Source organism: Chinchilla lanigera, unplaced genomic scaffold (genome assembly GCF_000276665.1).
Source record: "Chinchilla lanigera isolate Chin_1 unplaced genomic scaffold, ChiLan1.0 scaffold00021, whole genome shotgun sequence".
Classification (NCBI taxonomy): Eukaryota; Metazoa; Chordata; class Mammalia; order Rodentia; family Chinchillidae; genus Chinchilla; species Chinchilla lanigera.
In genome coordinates this window covers 2,829,008-2,852,330 of record NW_004955422.1, presented here as the reverse complement: position 1 = coordinate 2,852,330, position 23,323 = coordinate 2,829,008, and the positions used below count along the sequence as shown (strand labels likewise).

The window sequence follows — 23,323 nt, the reverse complement described above, 5'->3', positions numbered from 1 at the left end:
CATCCCCAGCACAGTTGTCCTGCGGTGCGGGAAAAGCACAGAGCCCCCAGGGGGTGCCCAGCTTTGCCCCTGCAGTCTCTTCGCCTCGGTGTTCCTCGGTCAGCTTATCAGGGCTACAGTGAGAAGGCAGGGTCATCACACAGGAGCCCGGTGCCCTTTCTGTCCAAGCTCCTTTAGCTTCCGACTACTTGGTCTGAGTCCCAGCTCCATCCCTCACTCGGTCACACAGCATTGCACAGGCCACTTCCCTCTCCAGGGCTCAGCTCCCCTGCTGTAAAACTGCCAGGTTCCCCAAAGCTGGTGCATGCAGAGGCGGGGCGGGGGGCAGGCAGCTGGAGTCCGCTGCCCGGGGATGTCCAGGCCAGAGGCCCTTCTGCCACCTAGCTCCACCCCAGATGCTCCTCTCCCCTTCACCTTCCTGTTCTCCATGGCACCCAGTGATCACCGGGCGAAGGTGGGCCTCCTGCTCCCCACTCCATGCAGACTCCCAGCCTTCCTGTTACCTGTTTCCTGGTCTCGTCTGACCTCCCAGCTCACACTGCAAGTGCGTTCAATGCATCTCCAGTCCCCAGCCGAGCACCGGTACAGGGTACAAGCAATGCACGGGGCAGTGGAGGGGAGGATAAAGGTATGGATGCAGGAGTCAGTGGATGTGTGGATGGATGGATGGAGCAATAGGTAGATGAGTGGATGAATGGATGGGTGGGATGTATGTATGTATGTATGGATGGATGGATGGATGGAGGGATAGATGAATGGGTAGAGGAGCGGGTGGGTGGAGAGAGGGCAAAATAGGTGTAGGGAGGAAAGAAGGGAAAATGTTCACTTCCACACCTTCCCCTGGTGGGCTTTCAGTTGGGTGGGAAGCCAACGAGGCATCTTGAGACCCGGAACCCCCCTTCCTCTGTATAGAGACGCCCACCACAGCCCACGCTCCGGGCACAGGCTACTCTGGGTCTTCCCTGAGCAGTCAGGGCGGGTCCCAGACGAGTCCCCACAGGTGTGGCAGAGTAGGAGACTCCATGGGACTCCACAGGGGCCATTTGCCTTCTGAACCCAAACTCATTCTGTGCCGGGGGCCCCTAATCCTTCTCTGAAGGGGCCTTCTGCCAAATCCCGTGCAAAGCCAAAGACTGCTTCCCAGCGTCCTGTCCTCCACCCGGGAGCCCGGAGTTGCCGGGCCAGCCCTGCTGCACGTCCTGCTGAGGTGTCACCCCGTATGCCCAGGTGACATCCGGGTGTGTGCCACAGGGGGCGCTGTCGCATCACACAGCTGGGCCAGGGCAGCCGGGGGCTGGCGTCTGGTCAGAAGGCCGCTATGCCGACCCCTGGTGCAGTGGCCCCAGGTGCCACAAGCTTTTCCTTAGTGTCCGGAGAACTGGTTTGCACGCCAGTCCCTTCCCTCTGGTAATCGGGCCTTTTCTTTTGCAGGACACAGGCACGAACCCTTCTGATCAGGAAACCCCGTCCCGCTGACGCCTGAGTGGCTGCCCAGGTGACTGTCCCGCGCTGCCCCTCGCTTCCCACCCCTCCCCGATCTGTCTCGCCGGGCTGATGGCCTCCTCCTGCACCCCTGCTGGCTCTGTTTCTCTCTATATATCAGTCTTCTCTGGTCTTCCTTTCTTTCTGACTTGTGTTTGCCTGTTTCTCTGATTGCTGATTGCACTGTTCTGTTGCTATGTTCTCTTTTCCCACAGTGCATTCATTCATTCATTCATTCACTCATTCATTCAGATATATTCATTGAAGACTCACTTTGTGCCCAGAAGCGCCCTAGACCCTGGGAGTGTGACACTGGACAAACCCAGCCCATGCTGTGTGAACCATGCTTTTTCCTAAAGCCTGATGTGTGCCACTAAAATAAGGGAACATTCTCCTTAATTTTTGTCCTGCAAAGTCACACAGACCTGGCAGCCAGAGCTTCTAAGCAATTTAAGAAACAAGGTCCCCACCTGGTGTGGTTTCGTTGCTCCAAAACCCCGGATGCTTGTCCCTTGAGCTGGCCTGTGACGAGAGGCTGATTCCCCAGCTGTTCCATGATGTACTGAAAATGACCTCAGGACTTGCTTTCTCGGGGAACCCAATGTGAGAACCACTGAACATAAGGGTAGGATGGTGGGTATGACCACCGTGGGCCTTCTGGTCGTCTTCCTAAGTGCCTTTTGAATCACTTTTTTGAGGACCAGCAAAGCCTTTGGACCTCACAGCCCACTCTCCAGAGATGTGTCCATGTTCCCCTCTCCTTTGAGGTAAATTAGGGAACCCTATGGGGGCGACAACTTCTTGAAGGTTGGAGGGGGTGGGGCTACAGCCAAATCCAGGCTGAGATTGGAGGATCCACAGTCTGTCATGCCAATCTGGCCAATGCATGTGGAGATGTGTCTCCAGGTTGAGAAGCCCCTTGTGGTGGTGGAGTAGCCAGCATTGGTCCTTGGTTTCTCCTGGCCGTAGATAGATGATAGCTGGGGAGGCTGGGGTGGTGGAACATAGAGTGGCTTAACCGGTCTGCACTTCGGTGGAGGACAGCCAAATGGTCAAGGCACTTGGCATTTGTTATAAATGATTTAAGTGTTGTGGCTATAGCACCTCTGTGCTGTGTGACCTTGGATGGGTGACTCCACCTCTCTGAGCCTCAGTGTGATGCTCAGTGCTCCTCCTGCCCTGGAAAGTGGGATGGTATTAGCTGTTTCCCAGGCATTGCGAGGACTGAGTGAGATCGTACGCATTCCCTGGCACACGGTAAGAACTGGGGCTGTGCCAGCCCTTGCTGGCTGTTATGAGAATGAGCTCCCGTGTGCCAAGCCCTGGACTCAGGGTTGTCTGTGCCTGGTGAGGAGGGCTCGACTCTGACCAACACAGTGGGAAACGGAGCTGCCTGCCGGCTCAGCGGGCGGAGCTGGGGCCTGGTCCCTGGCCGGGCACCCTGGCCCTCTGCACTCGCCACCCGCCCTGCCCGCTCCTGCACAGGGCATCCGCGTTCTCTGTGCTGACTCCCCGGGAGAGGGCTCCTGTGATCGCACCCGTCTGCGACCAGGCCATAGATGCCATTGGCATGAATGTGGCGCGTCTTACCCACAGGCAGCCCTTTAGGAGCTGCCGTCATCACCCTGCCCCTTCATCGCCAGCGCCCTAGGCTGGGTCCTGCCCTGGAGCGAAGCCCTGCCCGGGTAGGCAGGGGGGATGGTGCCAGAGCTCGCCCCTTTCCCAGACTCCTCACCTGTCCCTCCCGTGGCTGCTTCTGCCCTGTGCTAGAGAGCAACAGAAGAAACAGAAAGGTCGCTGAGTCCCTGTGCTGTCACTGTACAGATGTGATCTCTGAGATCAGAGAGAGGAAGCAGTTTGCCTGGGGTCACACAGCGTGCCGTACAGAGCAGGCGCCTGGGGCTCCAGACCCTCACTTTGTGCTTCTGGGCCCGGCACTGTGCTGAGCACCTCCTCCCGGGGCAGGTACAGCCGGGACCTGGAGGAGGCTGGATCGAGCCCTGGTTGGTCCCTAGACCTCTGTGCCGCTGGGCAGGCTGCCATACATGGGCACTGCGCCTCCGCCTCTGGTGTTGTGGTGAAGGAGTTCTCCTTCCTATCCCCTTCCCCTGCCCGGGAGTTTTGTCTCCGGGGACCTCAGGTGTAGGCGTGGTCCTGGTTCCCACCCAGCGGGCTGGTTCGGAGTAGCCAGGTAGGCAGCGGTAGGTGTGGCTGCCGTAAGGGCCCTCCCCACCCCCGGCCGGGCCTGTGCCCGTGGAGTGGGGTGCCTGTGGCTCCATGTCTTCGGCAGCGCTCATAGCTTGCTGCGCTGTGGTTGATCTGAAGCACCCCCGGTCACAGGTGAAGAAAGGAGCCCCAGGAGGTCAGGGACTGCCCCAAGGGGAGGCGCTGAGGTCAGAGCCTGGGCGTCCGACTGCACAGCCCATGCCCAGCCCTGCGTGGTGGGACGTGGGTCAGCCCGACATCAGCCTCCTGGGCCACCCTGCAGGAGGACAGCTGGGCTGGGGACAGGGACGCAGCAAAGTCCACTCTTGCAGTTGATGGCCAGGATGTGTAATAGTCACTCTGTCCCCACAGTCTCCTTGAGGAGCAGCCCTGCCCTCTGCCTGCTGGCAGAAAGGGGCTTGGGACAGACCGGGGAGGGGACAGGCCTTCCTGCACCTGCCCCCCGCCCCCGTTCCGTGCAGCTCTCAGCTTGCAGGCCTCAAAGAGATGTGGCAAACTGGGCATAGTGGTACACACCTATGATCCCTCACTTTGGGAGGCTGAGGCAGGAGGATGGCAAGCTTGAGCCCAGCCTGGGTGACTTAGTGAGATCTTGTCTCTAAATAAAAAAGGACTGGAGATGGAGCTCAGTTCAGAGGCCACAGGTTCAATCCCCAGTTCTGGGGGAAAAAAATAGGAAGAGAAGGGCATCAGGGGTCTGCTGGACACCCAGGGATGGGCATCAGCATGGTGACACACACCTGTGATTCCAGCACTATGGAGGCTGAGGCAGGAAGGTTACTGTGAGTTTAACACCAATTGAACTACATACCAAGATCCTATCTCAAAAAATAAAAAATTAAGTGACAGTATGTGTAAAGTCCCTGCTGCAGGACCTGGCTCCCAGTAGGATGGAGAAAGTGGAGCCCAGCCCTGGCCCAGGGAGGCAGCGGAAGCAATAAGAAGCCCCCACACCGTCCCCACACCACACAAACCCCTGAGTCCTTGGCCAAGCCCGTGGTAGATGCTGTGACCACCTCCGGGCAGCGCTTGGGAAGGAGCTCAGTTTCACCCACGTGGTCGCCCTGCCCTGGCCAGCAGCGGGGCCTCAGCACATCCTTCCCCATGGGCCTGTTTGCTCATCTGCTGCCTGGCTGTCCAGTCCCCGCCCTGAGTCCCTCCTAGGGCTGCTAAGAACTGGTGCGGGCACTGGGTATCAAACACGCGGAGCCTCGTGATCTCAAGTGCTCGGTGCCGCGCACTCCCCAGGGTGGGCAAGGGCTGCACCCCATGGCTTCAGACCCCAGCGCCTGGTATACAGTAGGTGCTCAGTAAACGGAGGCTGAACAGAGCAGAGCGCTGTGCAGTGAGGGCCGTGAGGGTCAGATGTCAGGGGTGCTGGGGAGGTGCTGGCAGGTGGGGTGCTGGGGGTCACAGATGGAGGTCAGGGCTGGGGCACCTGCCCCGGGGAGCAGGTGGGAGCCTGCACCTCCTTGATCTTACAGCTCCGCACCCCCCTTGCCAGAACTGGAAGTGGCCCTGGGCAGCCCGAGGCTGGAGTGCGGGGTGGTGGTGGGGGTGCTGTGGGCCCTGAGCCTCGGTTTCCTAAAATCCACAATGCAGAGGGCTCACAACCACACCAATGTGAGTGGCCTTGGGCCAGCCACCTTTCGGCTACGAGAGAAGTTGTGTTTTTAATCTCCGTTTTAAAATTGAAGACAGTAAGACTCAGAGAGGCAGAGTAATTTACCCAGCGTCACACAGCAGAGCAAGGGCATAATCCTGGCACATCACCATTCCCCGGAGAGGGGTTGTCACCATCCCTTCCGCCACCCACTGCAAGTGAGGGGCTGCCGCTGGGCCTCCTGGGGCAGGGTCCCTGGGAGGACTGAAATGGCCTTGCGTTTTGCAGGTGGAGCACCATGGAGGGGGACTGTCTGAGCTGCATGAAGTACCTGATGTTTGTCTTCAACTTCTTCATATTTGTAAGTGGCCCAGGGCCCCCGCCTCCGCTGCTGTGGAATGGGCAGGGGCTCAGCCATGGGCCTGGGGTGCCAAGTCCTGGGGCAGGAGCCCATGGCACCGCGGGGATGGCCACTCGGACCCTGGGGTGTCGCCCCACGCAGCCTAGCACCGACAGAAGCCAAGAACTCCCGGGGCCGCAGGTTCAAGTCCCAGCTCCGTGGCTGCCCAGCCCTGTGACTTGGAGCTTGAATCTCGCCTCTCCGAGCCTAGTGTCTCAGTGATCAGCCCCCAAGGGCCTTTGCATAGCAAGCAGAACCCGTTCGCCAAGTGCCTGGGGTGTAGTCGGCCTCTAGCCACTGGCTCCTTCGCCACCCTCTGCCCCCCAGGCCACGGGCTCAAATCAGCGCCAAGCATTGGTTCTCACCACAGTGGACCCGCTGCCATTCTGTGCCGCAGGCAAATGGGACAGACACTCACTGATACTTGCTGGACACACTCACACCCATTTTATCCTTTCTGCCTTGGGAGATGGGAATGCAGTCTCCTTTTAACTGAAAGGAAGCTAAGGCTCAAAGAGCTTAGGCCACTCACCTAAGGTCACACAGCTTGTCAGTGGCACAGCCCTTTCTCAGGACTAATTGCCTCCCTCCCAAGACACATGAGACATGGAGAAATACTGGCCGTGCTAACAAAGACGTAAGTGAGAACGTTTCTCCAGCTGCAGATTTGACAGTGGGAACCCAACGTCCTGCTGAGGACAATGACAGTGACCTTGTCTGTCGCCCAGGCCCTAGTGCGGATGGCACAGACGCAGCATGGATCTCAGCTTATGTCTGTGGACCTCCGTTGAGTGTCGCAGAGGCCTGGTGTGTAGCCCTGACTCTGCCACAACTTGCTGTGTGACCTTCAGTGAACTGTCACCCCCCCAGGCCTCGGTGTGCAATTGCAGGGGTGAATGAGGTGACCCCGGGGCCCTGTGGCTCGGTCACTTAAGGCAAACAGAAGGAGCAAGGGGAGGCTACAGGGGTGGGCCTCAGCGGCCACAGGCAAAGAATGGGTCAGACATTGGACTGAGACAAAACCTCAGGGCCGGGTAGCGGGCAGGCTTGCCACAAGCAAAGGCAGTGTCTGGCCAACAACATCTGCCCGCTAGCCTGGTGCTGAGTGCTTCTGCCCCTGCCCGCTGAGGGCAAGGGTGCAGGGGGAAAGTCTCACGTCCACGTCCGCCTTTTCTCCTTCTCCCTGCGTGCAGCTGGGAGGGACCTGCCTGCTGGGCGTCGGCATCTGGGTCATGGTGGACCCCACCGGCTTCCGGGAGATCATAGCTGCCAACCCCCTGCTCGTCACGGGTGTCTACATCCTCCTGGCCATGGGGGGCCTGCTTTTCCTGCTCGGCTTCCTGGGCTGCTGCGGGGCTGTCCGAGAAAACAAGTGTCTGCTGTTATTTGTGAGTAGCCCACCCCTCACCCCACCCATGGGTGCCCTGCCTTGGGAGGTGGGGGCCTGGCTTCCACAGAACCCCATGAGTCTTGCCCACACTTAGGGCTCTCCACCCCAGAAGGGACCTTAAAGATCAGGACCTCCTGGGGGCTGGGGTGCAGCTCAGTGGCAGAATTTCCCAGCACGGGAAGAAATGCAAATAAAATCAGTCGGCGGTCCCCTTGCAGTCCCTGCAGTGGCCCACAACTTGCCCTGGGTCCCCAGGGAGGTGTCACAGGCACAGAGCTGAGGCCTGCGAGGGGGCCCTGCTGCCCCTCTGGGAGCCGGCTTGGCTTCTGCAGTGGCTGCCTGCCGCCTCTTAGCTCCCGCCGGCCTCTGCAACTTCCCTCCACCGTGTCCAGCCGGGCCCACTCTGTGGGCACACTCCAGGGACTCGCGGAGGTCTGAGCTCATGGCCAGGGGGTCCCCAGCCCTTGCCACTTGCCTTTGGGCCCCTGTTCCCCAAGCCTGCCCCATGCAGGGTTTCTGCCTGCAGTTCAGAGGGGCTGCTCCAAGATGGGGGGCACTGCCAGGCCTCTCCAAGGCGTGATCATCTGAGAACACTCACATCCACCACAGCGTCTTTCCAATCTGAGATACAGAATTCCGTGGGGACACAGCTGGGCTGTGGAAGAATCTACTGCAGTTCCAAGACAGAGGTGCTGTGACCGGTGCAGCAGGTTCTTTTTTTGTTGTTCTTTTTTTTTTTTTTGGTTTTTTGGTTTTTCTCCGGTACCGGGAACCGAATTCACGACCTTGCACTTGCCAGGCAGGCGCTTTGCCGCTGAACTAAATCCCCAGCCTCTCGGTGCAGGTTCTTAGTCATTAAATGACAGTCCGTGGACTCCGATTAGGAGGGTGCTGAAGATGTAGCAGTGACCCGGGTGACCGTCCCCTCCCGGGAGGCCCGGCCCTGGGCGGCGGTCCAGCGTGAGGCTGGGGATCTGAGTGCACCGCACCCTGCTCCCTGGAATGATGGCCCAGTAGAGCGAAGGTCAGGGAGGCCTGGCTGGTCAGCGGAGGTTCTGTCCCGTCCCGCGGTAACCAGCACCCAGCTAGTGACCCACCCGGTGCAGTTTTCTGCATCCCGGAGAAGCCCAATCAGCTGCGAAATGAATGACGCGAGCCGGCCTGCGTTCTCTTTGCCCGGGAGCCCTGCGAACTTTTCCTGGGAGGGAAACAAAGGAGATGCGCGGGCGCCCCCTGGCGGCAACTTCCCTTCGTGTCGGTGCAAGCTGGGGGAAGTCTTGGCGGGGGCTTGAAAAAGGACCTGGAATATGGGTCCCAGGACGCGGCAGACCTCCCCTGCCGCCCCCGCTCCTTGGCCCCAGGGGCTCATTCATTGTTAATGGGCCGTCTCTGAAGCCAAGACAGGAAACCAGCGCGGTGCTCTTGGCTGGAGCGGGCGGGCCGCTAGATCTGCAGCTAAGTGCTCCCTGCGAGCCTGCCAGCTGGAAGGGACGCTGTCTGCTTAGTGCTGGGGAGGAGACCGAGGCGCAGGGCAGGACAGGGTCTGCATAGTCACCCTCTAGGAAGAGTGGGGCCTGGCTGCCAGGCAGGTCCTTTCCCCTGACCCTTATCCTCTTTGTCCATCTCCACATAGCGTCTGTCTGTCTGTCTGTCCGTCTTTCCCTGTCCCTCTCCTGAGTGTCCTTGCCTCTGTCGTCTCTCTGCCCTGCTCGTCCACCCAGGTCTGAGTGCTGGCCAGAGGCAGGGTCACCGGCATCCAGGTCACCTGACCCCCAGATTGGGCCCTGTGCGGGGCCCTTGGCCTCGAATGCACTCAGAGGGTCCAAAGTTCATGTGTGCAAACGTCCTGACAGGGCCTGCGTGTGTGCGCGTGCGTGCTCACGGAGCATGTGGCATGTGCCTGTGTGTGTACTGTCACAAGCACGCTGCATGGCGTCACATGTGCCATGTGTTCATATTTGTAGCGTATTACTCATATATATTCATACGTGTCTTGGTGCTTGCGTGCCCACACACATGTACTGCAAGTGTCTGGCACACATGTGCGTGTTTCGTGTGCATGCATTACGTGCACTTGTATGTGTTGGGCATCGGGTGTGTGGGTGTCGATCGGAGAGAGGTTCTGGGCGAGTGGACGCTGAAGTACTTAGGATTTAAGGAAGGTTCATGACCTAAAAACTCAGGAACCACTTATCTCTCCCAGCCTGGAGCTGGTCGGAGAGGCCCGGAGTCGTCCCCCAGGGCCCTCGGGTCCTCCTGGAGCTGGAAGGCTGTGCTACTCTGGAGGGAGAAGAGAGCAGGTTTGGATGCCCAGGACGCGGACTCAGAGGCCTGTGACAAAGATGCCTAGAGATGGTTCGCGAGCGCCCCCTGCCGTCTGTTCGAGGGCTGACAACCCATAGGAAGAGGGACCTATGACGGTCAGCTGAGGACGATCGGCTGAGGACCGTGTTACCCGGCGCCCCATTTTTCTGGAAGCGCAGTTTCCCGATCCTCACACGCCCCTCGACCAGGGGTGCGTGGTGTGGAAATCACACGTCACCCCCTTTTCTGACTATCTCAAGGAGTGTTTTCAGCCAATTCATTCAAAGATCTTAATTTTAAAAAATATTTTTCAACAAAGGCATGCCAAGTTGGAAAAGAAAACAGCAAAAAGGAGGAATGTATTTAAAAAATAGACGAGCTGACTTGTACGTGAAGTATGTAAATTCGGTAAATATTTATTAGAAACTAGAACCGAGAGCAGCCGCGGCTCACAGATGGAAGAAAAAAACCCCGCAATGCTCACACGCGGCGAGACAGCCGCTTCCCGCCGAGCAGGTTCCTGCGTGGTGTGTGCACTCCCACGGGCGTGGCCGTGGGCAAAGGTGACGAGCCACAAGGACACAGGCACGCACCCTGGGGGCCCCCAGATCGCCAGTACCTCGCCCAGCGCCTGCCCGCAAGGGCGCGCTGGACAAATCGCCCTGGACGGAAAGGACAAGAAGGAGGCTGTACCTGAGATACGGGTAAGAGAGAGCTTTGGAGTCTAGGCTGAGCCCTGGGGCTGGTTCCTTAACCTCTCCGGACCTCACATTTCTCCTGTGAAATGAGGACAGCCACACCTCCTTCCTAGCTGAGGTGTGTGTCGTGTCCGTGATCCAGTGGGAAAGTGCACGCCCTGCCTACCTGGGCGCCCGGCTCGCATGCGCACCTGACAAATGGAAAACCGGACAGCCGGCCTTGACCCAGAATGGACCAAGCAGGCTGTCGGGGAAATCTAAGACCCGGAAGCCCGTATGACTTCCAGGATAACGCGATGCTAAGAAGCTGTGTTTAGCCCTGAGGTGATGGCCGCCCGCTGTGCCAGCCGGAGGACGCACTGCAGCTCCCAGAGCCACAGCCTCTTCCATAAAATGGGACGCCGCTGACGGGGAGCTGCTTGCCAGGGTGCTGGAAGGGGTTGGTGCACCAGATCAGACCCATACCAGCTGTCCCAAAGATGTCCATATTCATCTCGATCCTTCACCCACATTTTCTTATTGGAGATGCAGTCCGGCCTTGAGGATCGCACACGCGCCCTAGTGATGAGCGCCTGGCGCATTCTTGTGGGGGTTGTGCGCCGGCGTCGCGGATCGCGCATGCGCCCCAGTGATGTGCGCGAGTGAGCGAGCGGTACACTCGGCCTCCATCATCGCTCATCTCCGGCCCAGCCGTGACTTGCAACCCCAGCCCGCACCGTGGACGAAGACCATTTCCGGGAGTGCTCTTCGCCGGCCTGAAGATCTGCCAGCAGCCAGGAGAGGACAGAGAGCAAGAGCGGCTCCTTATAGACATGGGCCAGGGCGATGGAACCGGATGACCGTCCATCACCAGCTAAATGGAGGTGCCAGGCCCCCTGCCAGGGGCTCCATCACTGCCACTGGAAGGAGAGGCTGGAGAGGCAGAGGGCACCGCCTTCCGGACCACCCAGCCCAAGAGCCAGTTAGACTTACGGGAGTGCGGACCCTCGGGTGACAGAATGGAATGTGGGTGTCCTGCAGGGGCGGCCGCAGAATGGAGTGCGGGTATCCTGCGGGGGGCGGCCGCCCCAAGCCCAGGAGATGCTGTGCCCCATTCCGCGGGGCTCTGCAAATGGCAAGGAGTGAAGGCAAAGGCCCCTGCTCTTTCTTCTGCCCCACTCCCCAGCCCCAGCCTGAGATCACCCCGCCTTCGGGATGTGCCGGAGCTCTGGCTGGAGGCAGAGCTGGGACATGTGCCTCAGATCAGTCTGAGCAGGAGCTTCTCTGTGGATTCGGACATTTTAAAAACAGCCGATTTGCCAAGTCTAGGAGTTGTGTCCTGGCTGAGGATTCCTAAAGGCATGCATGGTTCTTCCATGGCTGAGCAGTGCAGGACCCCTAGGGTTCCCTAGGGTGGAGATGAAGTGACAGCTTCTAACCGGAAGAGACACATTCCAAGGCATCATCGGTGGTCCAGAGGGCGCTGGGAGGTGGCTGTGCCCGGTTCATGGTGTGAGCCAGGCCCTCTGCATTGTCATGAGCCCCCAACTTGTCACATCCCAACAAGTTGCACCTTCCCGTTGTGACACCATAACCCCAGGAAGTGGGTACACACAGCCCCATTGTATGATGAGAAAAACTGAGGCTGGAAGGGATGTGAATAAAATTGTCCAAGTCACACAGGACTAGGAAGGAGGGACCCGAGGCTTCCGGACACAGAGCCAATACACCTGCCCCCTTCGAGCTGGGCACCTCTAGTGACATCTGCACGGCTTCCTGGGTCCCTGGGAAGGGTGTGGGAAGGCGCCCTCGAGGGCACCAGGGATCAAGTCTTCTACTGGTGGCTTCCTGGCACGGTGACAGCAGACTCTGCCACTGCCAAGGAATGAAGGCAAAAGTGCTTCCCCTTTTTTCTGCCAGCAGCACCAGCAGGGACCCTGATGTAGCAAAGTCACAGACGCCACAGCGGCCTGCCCTCTCCTGGACGTGGTCATCTACCAGCCTGCGATTGGAGCTAGTGTGTCTCGCACACTGGGTGTGCAGCGTGCGTGGTCACAGTCCCGGTGCTGGAGGCCTGGCGGGGATGTCACTGGGCACCATGATGGGGCCGGTTAGGACTCGGGGTCACAAAAAACTGCTTGCTGGAAGCAGCTGAGACATAACCGGATGTGGAAAGCAAGGTGTCAAAAGGCAAAGGTGGCTGGGGTCCTCCGTGAAGATACCACCCGGCGTGTGACAGCCCGACACGGAGCCAGCATGGGCAGTCTGAGGGGAGCAGAGGGGGCTGGCGGTTGGATATCAAACTCCAAGGCCTTGGGTTTTCAGGTTTTGATGGCCATGTGACCTGGCCTCCATCTTGCTCCTTTATTTCAGCTGAAGATCAATGTGACCTCCTTCCTTCCCAGGACAAGCAGAAGAGTGGCAGGGAGAGATGGCCCTGGAATTCTCAAGAGCTCAAGATTCCCACAGCCTGGACAGTCACCTGGAGGGAACCCAGAGGGGTTTCACCCACAGCCTCTTTCTAGGGCTGCTAAGTAGGGTTGTTCAGGTTGCACACTGCACCAAAGGGCCTCTGTAAGTGGTATATGTTACTATAGGTGCATGTTATTGAGGGTATAGTCATTTGTTCACTTCTGTCATATTCTTTTCAACTTTGCTGACTCCAAGGATGGATCATTGGGATGTCTATCATGAGAAATGTCTGGTATATGGCAGGCCAGTCTCTTAGTCAATTAGGCGACCGATGGAAGGGTGCATGGTCAAGCAGCCGCCCTGCCCCGGGCTCACGAGCTGGCCCCTGTCTTTGCAGTTCTTCCTGTTCATCCTGATCATCTTCCTGGCGGAGCTCTCAGCAGCCATCCTGGCCTTCATCTTCAGGGAAAACGTACGTCCCAGCCGGCTGTCCCATCCCCGCTACCCACAAAGGGCTCACTGGGGACCAGCCAAAGCCGCCTCCCCTCCTCAGTGGTCCCACAGAGCAGCCCCATGCAGTGTCTCCCGAAATGCCCTCCCACCCACAAAGACCCAGGAACCTCTTCCGGCCAGGGCATTTCCAGAGGCCACAGAGGCAGGAGGCTGAAGGGTCTCTGCTGAGGAAGCTGGAGCAACCTTGCCTCGCTCTGGAGTCTCCTCCCATGCCCTACGTAATGATGGCACAGGGACAGTTGTCGGTCTGAGGACGGTCAGTGAGGCCGTCGCCTGACCTTGGTGTATACAAAGTGTAGGACCAGGGGGCAGAGCACTTGCACAGGGAGGCCCTGGTTGGGTGATTGATTGCTGAGGCTCCACTCCCTGGGCCATCAGTTGCGCCCCGCAAGTGGACATCACAGGAAAGGCAGCAGGCGCTGGAGAAGGGCCAGGGGCACCAGAGCTCACAGACACAGAAGGGAGAGGAGGTGGCGCCCATAGGCTCCACGGTCCCCTCCAGTGGGGAGGAAGCGGGCACCTGGGAGGGAATTTTCAAAATAACAGTGATGCTCCCAAGAGTGGCGGGGAGCTGGTTCTGCCTGGGGGAGCTGCTGAGTGGATGGAGTAGGGTGAGGGGCACCCCAACCCCTAGCCCTCTCTCCGAGAAGAACTGTGGGACTGGGCTCATCCCCAGCATGTCCTGACCCCAGGATTGTGAGGCCTTTGTCCAGGGCGTCCTTGTCACTTCAAGGGGAGGCCACAGACCTGGGGAGGGGAAGGAAGCCTGGTGCCCTCACTCTCACCTGCACCCCAGAAAATACTTGGGAGTTGAGGGCAGGGCCAGGTGGCACCCAGCGTCAGTGTCAGCATCTCCCCTCTGTCCCCAGCTCACCCGCGAGTTCTTCACTAAGGAGCTCACCAAGCACTACCAGGGCAGTAATGACACAGACGTCTTCTCCTCCACCTGGAACTCCGTCATGATCACAGTGAGTGCCCCTGTGCCCCCAGGGATGACTTCCTGTTCCTGTACCCATGCCAGACATCAGCAATCGATCCCAACACTCAGCCTCTAAGCCCAGACCAATCGATCCCAGAGCCTTATCGCACCCCATGCAGCCAGGGCCAGGCGGTCACAGTCCCGAGGCGGGGTGTGACCTGTATGCAGCCAGTCACCATCACTGAGGATGAGAAGAATGAATGAGGACCCCGCAGGTTCAGAGAGGCTGAGTGACTGTCCCGCAGCCACACAGGAGGCCAGATGGAGCCAGGCCAGCACGTCCCCTGACCCCTCCTCTTGAGGTACCTCTGCTCCAGCCCCCGCCCTGTTCCCTGCTCTCCTCCAGTTTGGCTGCTGCGGGGTCAATGGGCCCGAAGACTTCAAGCTGGCGTCAGTGTTTCACCTGCTGACCCCGGACAGTGAGGCGGTGCCCGAGGCCTGCTGCCGGAGGGAGCCACAGGCCCGGGACGGCGAGCTGCTCAGCCGCGAGCGATGCCTGCTGGGCGACAGCCTGTTTGTAAACAAGCAGGTGCGCCGGGGCGGGGCGGGAGCTGGGCTCCGGGGCCTGAGCAGGGGCGAGTGTGAGCGTGGTCCCTGGCTGTCGGCTCTGCAGCAGGGCTGGGGCTGAGTAGTTCCGAGTGTCCTGAGCTCCTGATGGCGCGGGTTGGGGGTGGGCAGACACACATGGGCTAGCCACACGCTCACGTTCCTCACGGAGGAACGCCCCACTGTCTGAAGGGAGCCATGTCTCCTGACATGGCCTCCAAGCTCAGGGACGCTTTGACACGTCTCTGCTTTGCTTGCAAGCTGTGGGTTTGTCCCTGGAAGAAACCCTTGTTCTTCCAGCATATTAGAGAAACGGTCCCTCTCGCCTGCTCTGGCTTTGCATATCCCCGGGAGGGACTTGGGTGAGTCCCGCCAGATGGCCATGTTTGGGGGTCTCCTGCCGCCCACCATCCAGTCCCGCCTGGCCGCGGCTTCACCTCAGTCCTTTTCCCCCAGGGCTGCTACACAGTGATCCTCAATGCCTTCGAAACCTATGTCTACCTGGCAGGAGCCCTGGCCATAGGGGTGCTGGCCATCGAGGTAAGTGGAGGCCCCACGTTTGCTGCTCCCCAGAAGGGAGCCCCACATGCGGCCTGGAGCAGACCCCACAATCTGCACCCCCAGCTGCGGTCACCTCCCGTCCGCACTTCCTTCACCCATGACAGGGGTCCCTGCTGCGCGCATGGGGCTGTGAGCCCCGCCGCACCTGCTTGCCACCTGAGTCATCCTGGGACTCCGCAAATGGCACAGCCAAGCATGGGAGGCACTTAGTCACACAGCGGCGAGGACAGGCGGGCCCTGAGGCGCCCCTCCCTCACACCCTCCCCACTCCCGAGGTGCAGGGGCATCTTTGGTGGGATCAGGGCAGCACCTCGAAAGGTGGCAGATGTCCAGGGCCCTAGGGGCCTTGTTAACCTCACAGTGGTGGTCTTAGGCCCCTCCACCCGAGAGCCCCTGAGCCTCCTGTAAAGGTGAGCTGCAGCCAGGTGTGGGGGTACACACCTGTAACCCCAGCACTCTGGGCGCCTGGGGCAGGCAGATTGCAAGTTTAAGCCCAGGCTGGACAACATAGCGGGATCCTGTCTCAAAGTAAACAATATAAAAAGGGCTGGGAATACAGCTCAGTGCCAGGGCCCTGGGTTCAAGCCCCAGAAATGAAAAAAAAAAAACAAAAAAACAAAAAAATAGAACTGCTGCAGACTGCAGAGCCACCAAGAGATGACACTTAGCAGAGAGGCTCTGTTCCCCCCACCCATGATCTGACTGCTCTGTAAAGGGAACCGAGCCTTGCTCACCCCAGCCCTGCTCGTCTCCAGGAGGGGCCACAATGAAGGAGAAGCAGACAGGTCCCCCGGGGGTGGGGGAGATGTGTGTACTCGCAGTGCCAGGGCCTGCTCGGAAAGGCATGCGGGTCTTGGAGAGACACCTGTACTGCGGTCGCCACCCTCATGCCCTCCAGCGCCCGTGGGCTGGGGTCAGGACCTTTGCTGCGGCCCTGGCCCTCAGAGCTGTGGGCGCCAGCCTGTGGCCTAGGATTCTCCCTGTGCTGCTCCAAGAAGTGCTGGGGTAGGCGGATTGAGCTGATCTGCTCAGAGGGAACCCTCTGAGTCAGCGTCTGCCGCCTCCTGCCCCAGGGCCTTGTGCTCTGCTCCTGACCCTGGGGAGGTTGCAGCTGCCTCGCTGCATTACCCGGATAGGTAATTGCCTGATACGTAAATCTCAGCTCCTCCTGGGAGCTGGAAGGTGGGGTGCAGGGCTCCAGAGATGAGCTCTGGGGTCAGCATGCCTGGGCTCAAGCCCAAGCTCCGCAACCTGTAGCTGTGTGGCCTTTGCCACTAGGTACCCTCTCTGTTCCTTGCTCCTTGGTCTGCGAAAAGCTTTCTGGAAAAGCACTTGGAAGTGAGCCTGGCACCAGATCCAGAGAAGGGAAGCCTGGCCCAAGTCACCACTGGTAGAGGGGGCAGCTGGATTCAGACTCAAGACTCTGCCACCAAAGTCCCCCTTCCCAGGAAGGTAGCCAGAGGTGTTTGAGGGGGCAGTGCCAGGAACTGCTGCAGTAATGTGACCCAGAAGCAGATGGCCCCTTTCCCTTTGAGGGGCCTGGACACTATGCACCCAGCCTGACAAGTCACCCTGTTTTCTTGCAGCTTTTTGTCATGATCTTCGCCATGTGTCTCTTCCGGGGCATCCAGTAGAGGGTGGGGCCTGAAGATGCCCCGCCCACCACTACCCTGCACCCACGGCTCTCTCCTCCCCCACCCTACGCCCTGGCCAAGGGGAGGAGAGGCGGCTGCAGCAGGTGACCAGGAGAAGGGCTGGGCACAGAGCTATTTTTTTTTTAACAAAAACGAAATGAAGATAGAAATGTGGACATGGCCGCACTTGGACTCCAGGGCAGGGGCCACAGATTGATGCCAGGCTCCCAGCACTGACCCGCGATGCCCTCTGCCCCCAGGGGCCCAACGAACACTACGCCAGGGCCCTGCTGCCAAGGAAGCAAGGATTTGGGCGACAGGTGGCACAGCTGCCAAAACCCAAGGGAGACCTGTTGGCCGCACCTTTGAGGGCTCAGCACCCACAGCGCTACGCCTGGTCTCCTGGAGGGTGACGCAGATGCCCCCACTTCTGGCCAGGCCGAGGGGGCTGCGTGCAGGCACTGAATCCAGAGGGACTGCACTGGCTGAGTCCTTCCTTTCCTGTCTGCCGGACCAAACGCAACTCAGAGAGGGGCAGGGGGCTGTCCACAGTCACACAGCATGGGCCCAATAGCTATGAAGAGAGCCCAGCCAGCTCCAGGCTGCTGTCATTGCACCCAGGACTCCAGCAGACCTGCTGTCACACACCCCTGTCCCCAGAAGAGAGGTCAGCTGGCCAGAAACCAGCTCCTCCCAGCTGTCCAGTGAAGGAAAGTCGTACTGTGTCCCGTCCCCACCTTCCCATCTCCTGTACCTCCAGCTCCCCCAACACACATCACATCCCCTACCCACACTGCCCCATGGGCCACCCTCTCCCTGTCTCTCCCCAGCTCCCTCTCAGGGTGGAAGAAACCCCCAGGAAGATTGGATTCTCCTTCTCCTCACCCAGAACTGAGGCTTGGATGTGTCTGCCAAGAATTCTCCTTCTTGCATACCTCCTGAGACGGAGAGCTCACTACCTCCTGAGGCACTCTCTGCCTCTGGACTGCTCTGACTTTGGCATCACTAGACAGAAGAGGCTTCTGTTTGTGGTTCTACCCACACCTCTGTTTGCTGTCTCCCTTCTGGAGTGTTCAGGCTGCACGATGATGCCCCCCAGCCTCCCTGTCTACTGGCTGTAGAACCCAATGGTATCTCAGCCATTTCTGCTGTGACACCGTTTCTTGTGCTTTTGTCATCCACAGGACATTTCAGTGTTGCTTCCAGGCTCAGGCAAAAATTTTTCCAGACTCACAGGTTCCCATCCACACAACACTCCCAAATATACAAGTGTCATACTCTAGACCAGTGTGGTAAGATGCCTCCACCCTAACAATCGGTGGCTGCCAGGAGTTATGCTGATGCTGAGCTTTAGTCTGTGCCTAGTGGGAGAGGGCAATGGAATCCCTACTAGTGATGTCTGATGGGCAACTTGAGTTTGATCAGTGATGTCTGATAGCACCTTGCATTTGATTAGTGATGTCTGGTAGGTACCTTGAGTTCGATTAGTGATGTCTGTTTCTGTCGTGGGCGTGGGAGGAACAGTGTGGTACCTGCTGTCCTCTCTATCCCTCTTCAGATCCCAGAACTCATTGTGTCTGTCCCTGTCCCATTGTCCAGCCACCTGGAGAAGAGCTGCTGTCTGGAGTCCAGTGCTCCCTGCCTCTTGTCAGATGCAGCCAGCCCTGTGCCCACTGCCCAGATCTGGCCTCCCCACTTCATCCTGCATCTCTGAACTCCATCTCACCGAACTGTCCCTTTAACAGTCCACCCTAGCAATCACCATATAAGATGCCATGTGCTCCCTGAGGCTGAGGTCCCAGGGTCCAGGGAACCTGGCTGTGGTCCCTGGCCCTCTCTGGACACACTTAGCCCCAGATCCTGGAAAAGGCAAACGGCTGCTCTGAGGCTGATCCCAAGCCCCATCCCACTCCCAGCCAGGCAGGACTGAGCCCAGCTGTACTCAGGGGCGCCCCAGAGAGGAGGCAGAGGCGGGGCCCACTGGCCAAGGTAAGCTCATCCTCCAGGGCTCTCCAGAAAGGTGCCAAGGACGCTAATTAGCCCAACTCGGCCCCAAAGCCAGGCCTTTGTGGCTGGAAGGAGGCAGACCTGTCTGTGCTGTGGAGAGCCACTGCCTCCAGAAGGGGCACGTCGTACAGGGCACGGGCCAGGGACTTGCACCCTCCCCAGGAGCCCTGTGGGCAGCACCTGGTCTCATGCTTTGCCCCTCTCCACCCGTGCCCAGGGGCGCCAGGCCGGACCCCCCTCCCTCCCCGTGGTCACACATTGAAAGTCTATTTTGAAGTCTGTAAATGTCCCTCACAGTCCACAACAGAGCTAATTTATCATGGTTTTCTCCCGCAAGCCCCCCTTTTTATATTCTATATCAAGAGCGCTTTGTAATATAAAACAGGACACCCACACGGATGGTTTTGCACTGGTTTTTGTGACTGTTTCTTACAAAAAGAAGGAATGAAGAATAAATAGTGACCGTGAATAAAGATGGTCCTGACTCCGGAGCGGGGTGGCCCAAGCAGAGGCGGAAGCTGGATAGGGTACTGGGCTCCACAGGGAGGGGCTGGCCAGGGTGCCCCAAGCCCAGTGGCAGAGTGGGGCCCGCCTGGCCCTCCTCACTAGGCATGGGGTGCCTTGTCCTCGCTGCCTCCTTCCCAGGCACCAGCCCTCTGTGCCTTAATGTCCCCCGGTCCCCACACATCCGCCAGGCCTTATGTGACTCCCAGCCCCCAGCTGTACCCCAGGTGCACAGCAGAGTTTAAAGCACGCCTAGGAAGCCCAGGACCCAGTACAGCCCCGAAAGCTGAGGCTGCAACACCCTCCCGACCACAGTGGGTATGGGGTTGGCCAAGGAAGCCCACCAGCATGCCCAGCGGCAGTGGCAGCCACCTGTCACCCCAGTGAGGAGCGGCTGGGCCTCAAGGTCTGACACAGAAGGGGGCTGGGGCTTTGGCTGAAGACAAGGCAGTGGCTCCTGTCGGCAGAGGGCAGTGGGACTCCAGGGACAAGAGTCAAGAGTGGGACGCCAGGCAAGAGGGGTTCCCACACTGCTTGGCTACCACTGGGCCTCTGCTTAGCTGTGACTGGTGGAGCCACCTCCCCGCCAGGCATGCACACATCACTGGCTACAGGACGGAATGGTCTCCCGACCCTACATGTCTTGGGGAAGGGGTGGCTGGCTGAATCGCTTCTATTTATGCCCGGAGCTGAGGAGTCCGAGGGCACAAATCTCTGCCCATCCAGGCCTTGGGGACAGCTCCCAGGGAGGGGCCAGGCAGCCAGAGGGGAACCAGGCCTTGGAGTATGTGTGGAGGGACGAGGGGACACACCTGCTTTTCCTCCTCATCTCCACACCCGTCACCTCCACCAGCCCCCGCCCACCCCGTTGTCTGTGTGTCCCTTTGCAGGGTGGGGGGTCTCACGTGCCTCTGTACCCAGTTGGGGGAGGGGCCGGGGCCTGGGCAGGGCAGGAAGTGTGTGCGGGTTCCCCGCCTCCACAAAGGTCCACTGCAGCCTCCGCCGGGCGTGGGAAGGGCACGTGCCGTGTGCTTGGTGCGCAGTGGCCTCACGTGGGGAGGCTGTGGCTGCAGGTGGGGGATCAGGGTCACGTTCTTGGGTTGTCCAGGCATAGAGGGCAGCTCTGAGGGGTGCTAGAGCGTTCTGCAGGCTCTCACAAGACAGGAGGGCTTCCTAGCAGAAGAAGGGGGCCCCCTGGCTCAGCCCACATCCCAGGACTCCGCTCTCCAATCAGGACCTGTGGAGGGCGCCTGGAGCCCAGAAAAGGGGGTATCCCTGTGGAGTAAGGAAGTGGGGTACAGACGCCTGTCTCCCCAACCGACCTGTCAGCCTGGAAGCCCAGGACGCCACAGCCCCAGGGGAGGGCTCCAGAGGGAAGGGGCTCGCCCTGCCTGCCGGGGGCACTGTGGCGGGGGGGAGGGGCTGCCTTCCAGGAGTCAGGGGACACAGACGCCCCAGAACTGACCCAGCCCAGCATGCGCAGGTCCCTGGCCCCACTAGACTTTCTTGGGCTTCCGGCCGACTTGGTAATAGTAGTAAATGCTGATGGCCACGAAGAGGAGGCGGCTGGCCAGGAGCACCAGGATCCCCACGGACACCAGGCCCGTCTCAGCCAGGGTGGCAGCAACCACTGCGGGAGAGGGGCCAGGCGGGAACAGGTCAGAGGGGAGGCTGTGGCTGCCTCTCCGCGCCGCTCTGCATCTGGGGTCCTGCCCCTGCCCCCCAGCAGCCTCCCTTAGGGCCCACCCACGACTCACCCACAAACTGGACCCCAAAATAGCAGGCTTCCATGAGCAGCGTCCACCGGATGATGACCTTCTCGGCCGTGTAGAGCGCGTTCCACATGATCAGGGAGATGCCTGCACGGGGCCAGAGCAGAGCGGACAGCCTGGTCCCTGTCACCCCAACCCACACTCGAGGTCATAGGCTGTCGTCCTCTGCCTGTCTCCGCCGGGTCCCTCCCTGGCACGCGGTCTCCACCAGCGGGAATGGGGAGCCAAGCCCTCCCCTGGGCTGTGGGCCGTGCAGGCAGGACCTGGGACCCCGGGGCTCAAGCCACGGCCTGCCGCTGGGACACCGGTAGCCCGCACTCAGCCTGGTGGCCAAAAGCTGCCACCCACGGCCTCCAGGTGGCAGCAGACACCCAGCGGAGTTGCCCAGGAGGCAGGGCTGCAATGGGAAAAGCACTCCGGCATCCTCCTCCCCGCTCGCCTCCAGGGCCCCCAGCAGCACTCACTGAGGAGGGCGCCCCCGTAGAGGCGGATGGGGGTCTTGCTGGTGACCTCGGCGCCATCGAAGACAGCATCGTAGAGCTGGTCAGGAAAGGCCAGGGCCTGCGCACAGCAGGAGGGGGGTAGAGGCCGGGCTCGAAGGGGTGCACGCCTCCTGCCCCTAGGGCCAGAGCTAGGGACCTCGGGGCAGCCCAGGGCAGGGCACGGTCGCCCCTACCCCTCTACCCCAGGACAGAAGACTGCGGACCCCAAGGCCAGGAGTCAGGCCACAGACAAGGGACTGTTCGGTGGTCCCGGGCTAGGGACCCAAGGAGCTGTGTTGGCACCCGGGGGCCCAGGAACCACACCAGAGCCCCACCCTATCCGGGCCGGGTCCCAGGGGCTGGCGCAGAGCCTCACCATGAGGGCAATGCCGGAGAACAGCACTGCAGACACGAACTGCCAGAGCCTGCAGAGGGAGGGACACGGAGGGAGGTCACCGCCAGGCCCTACCAGCCAACCCGCCCCCTGGCCTGGGGACGGCCCCTCGCGTGCCCGGACAGCCAGTTTGGGGGAGAGGTAACACCATGAAATCCAAACGTGTCCCTTGCGTCCCTCCCACAACCCAGCCCAACTTCCCCGCAAAGCAAGACCCAGCTCAGAGCTCACCTGAGCCCCAGGGGCTCCCGGACGGCAAACTTGATCTCGTTGCCCAGGACCTGGCTGATCTGTGGACACGGGGAGGGTCAGAGGCCACCGGGAGGAAAGCAGCAGCCAGTGCACCCAGGGACCTGCCCGGGTAGCTCTGCTGGTGAGAAAGGCTGCCCCTCTCCTCCCTCCTTGGGCACCGAAGTTTAAGAGAAGCCGAAAATAAGGTCGCTAAGAACGAGAGCTCAGTGTCTGTCAGATGTGGGCTGTGAAGCCTGTTCCTGCCACCTGCCTGTGTGGCCTCCAGAAATGTGACAGCCTCTCTGAGCCTCAGTGTTCTCATCTGTAAAACGGGTGCATCGCTGCATCTACAACTCCAGGGCGGCAAGGTTAATGCTTCTACAGCAGCTGGCACCGCACAAGCAGCTCTGCTCACCCCAGCCTGCCGACGCCCAAGGGACCCACCTTGGAGCGGTGCACCTCGCCGTCATCATCCTCCCCGCCCACGCCTAGGATCTTCCGAGTCTTCAGGCGGCTCACAAGGTCCGTCTGACTGTGCTTCTTCATGAGCGGCGGGGGCTGCTTGGCTGTCATCATGTCCTGGAGCCCAAGCACGGAGGCTAGGGGGACAGAGCCGGCCCAGGTCAGCAGGCGGAGCAGCCTTGCAGTCACGCCTGGAGGAAGCCGAGGAGCCCACCCCAGAGGGCTTGGGATCTGCCCTGACAATCCCCGCTGCCCACCAAGTCCACTTCCCCCAAATCTTCAGGACTCCGCCAAGGGGCAGGGCATGGGCAGCCTGGACGTGTTGAGCTGGGGAATGGAGCAGAAGGGGCGGCGGAGCCCTGCCCAGGCCTCATCCGTCTCTGCCGGCAGCGGCCCCTCCCTGCCCCAGCCCTCGCCTGCCCATGTCTTTCACCGCTCCCCGACGCCAGGGCCCATCCCCGGCACCTACCGTGAGCCAGGTGTATGCGGGGCTCCAGTACGGAGCAGAGCGGAGCGGGTCCTGGCTTGTGGCTACACAGTCTAAAAAGAGACAGGCAAAGTGCAGGTCAGGGCTCGTCCACTGCGATTCCGCCCGTTCCGCGGACCCTGGAGCCAGATCCAGGACAGGGACCGAGGCTGGCTGCTGGGGAAACAGCCCCACAGGCTCGGAAGCTGCCTGTCCCTCCCCAGGGGACCTGCCACCCAGTACCCCGTGTGCTCAGGCCATCCCAGCCTCTGAGCCCC

At 60.2% G+C, this 23,323-nt stretch overlaps 2 protein-coding genes across 3 annotated transcripts in view; one reads left to right on the top strand and one right to left on the bottom strand.

Annotated features, from left to right (window-relative positions):
• Tspan18 (tetraspanin 18) overlaps positions 1-19,207 on the top strand; it is a 38,337-nt gene extending 19,130 nt beyond the window's left edge. Inside the window, exons 1-8 of one of the 2 annotated variants that reach the window (XM_013514197.1) lie at positions 1,429-1,495; positions 5,600-5,672; positions 6,905-7,099; positions 12,892-12,966; positions 13,877-13,975; positions 14,333-14,515; positions 14,989-15,072; positions 16,680-19,207. In XM_013514197.1, the coding sequence (XP_013369651.1) occupies positions 5,610-5,672; positions 6,905-7,099; positions 12,892-12,966; positions 13,877-13,975; positions 14,333-14,515; positions 14,989-15,072; positions 16,680-16,727 (747 nt within the window). In that variant the 5' untranslated portion in view covers positions 1,429-1,495; positions 5,600-5,609 and the 3' untranslated portion in view covers positions 16,728-19,207. Of the gene's footprint in view, positions 1-1,428; positions 1,496-5,599; positions 5,673-6,904; positions 7,100-12,891; positions 12,967-13,876; positions 13,976-14,332; positions 14,516-14,988; positions 15,073-16,679 lie in introns of those variants that run through there. The other variant, XM_013514198.1, reaches the window with a different exon arrangement.
• Positions 19,134-23,119, bottom strand: Tp53i11 (tumor protein p53 inducible protein 11; the record flags this gene model as incomplete). The annotated part of the gene is given in 7 exon segments (XM_013514200.1): positions 19,134-20,868; positions 20,996-21,097; positions 21,475-21,571; positions 21,869-21,917; positions 22,118-22,176; positions 22,562-22,716; positions 23,049-23,119. Coding segments are annotated over 6 exon segments (573 nt in total). The 3' UTR covers positions 19,134-20,734.
• Positions 23,120-23,323: the final 204 nt, after the last annotated feature.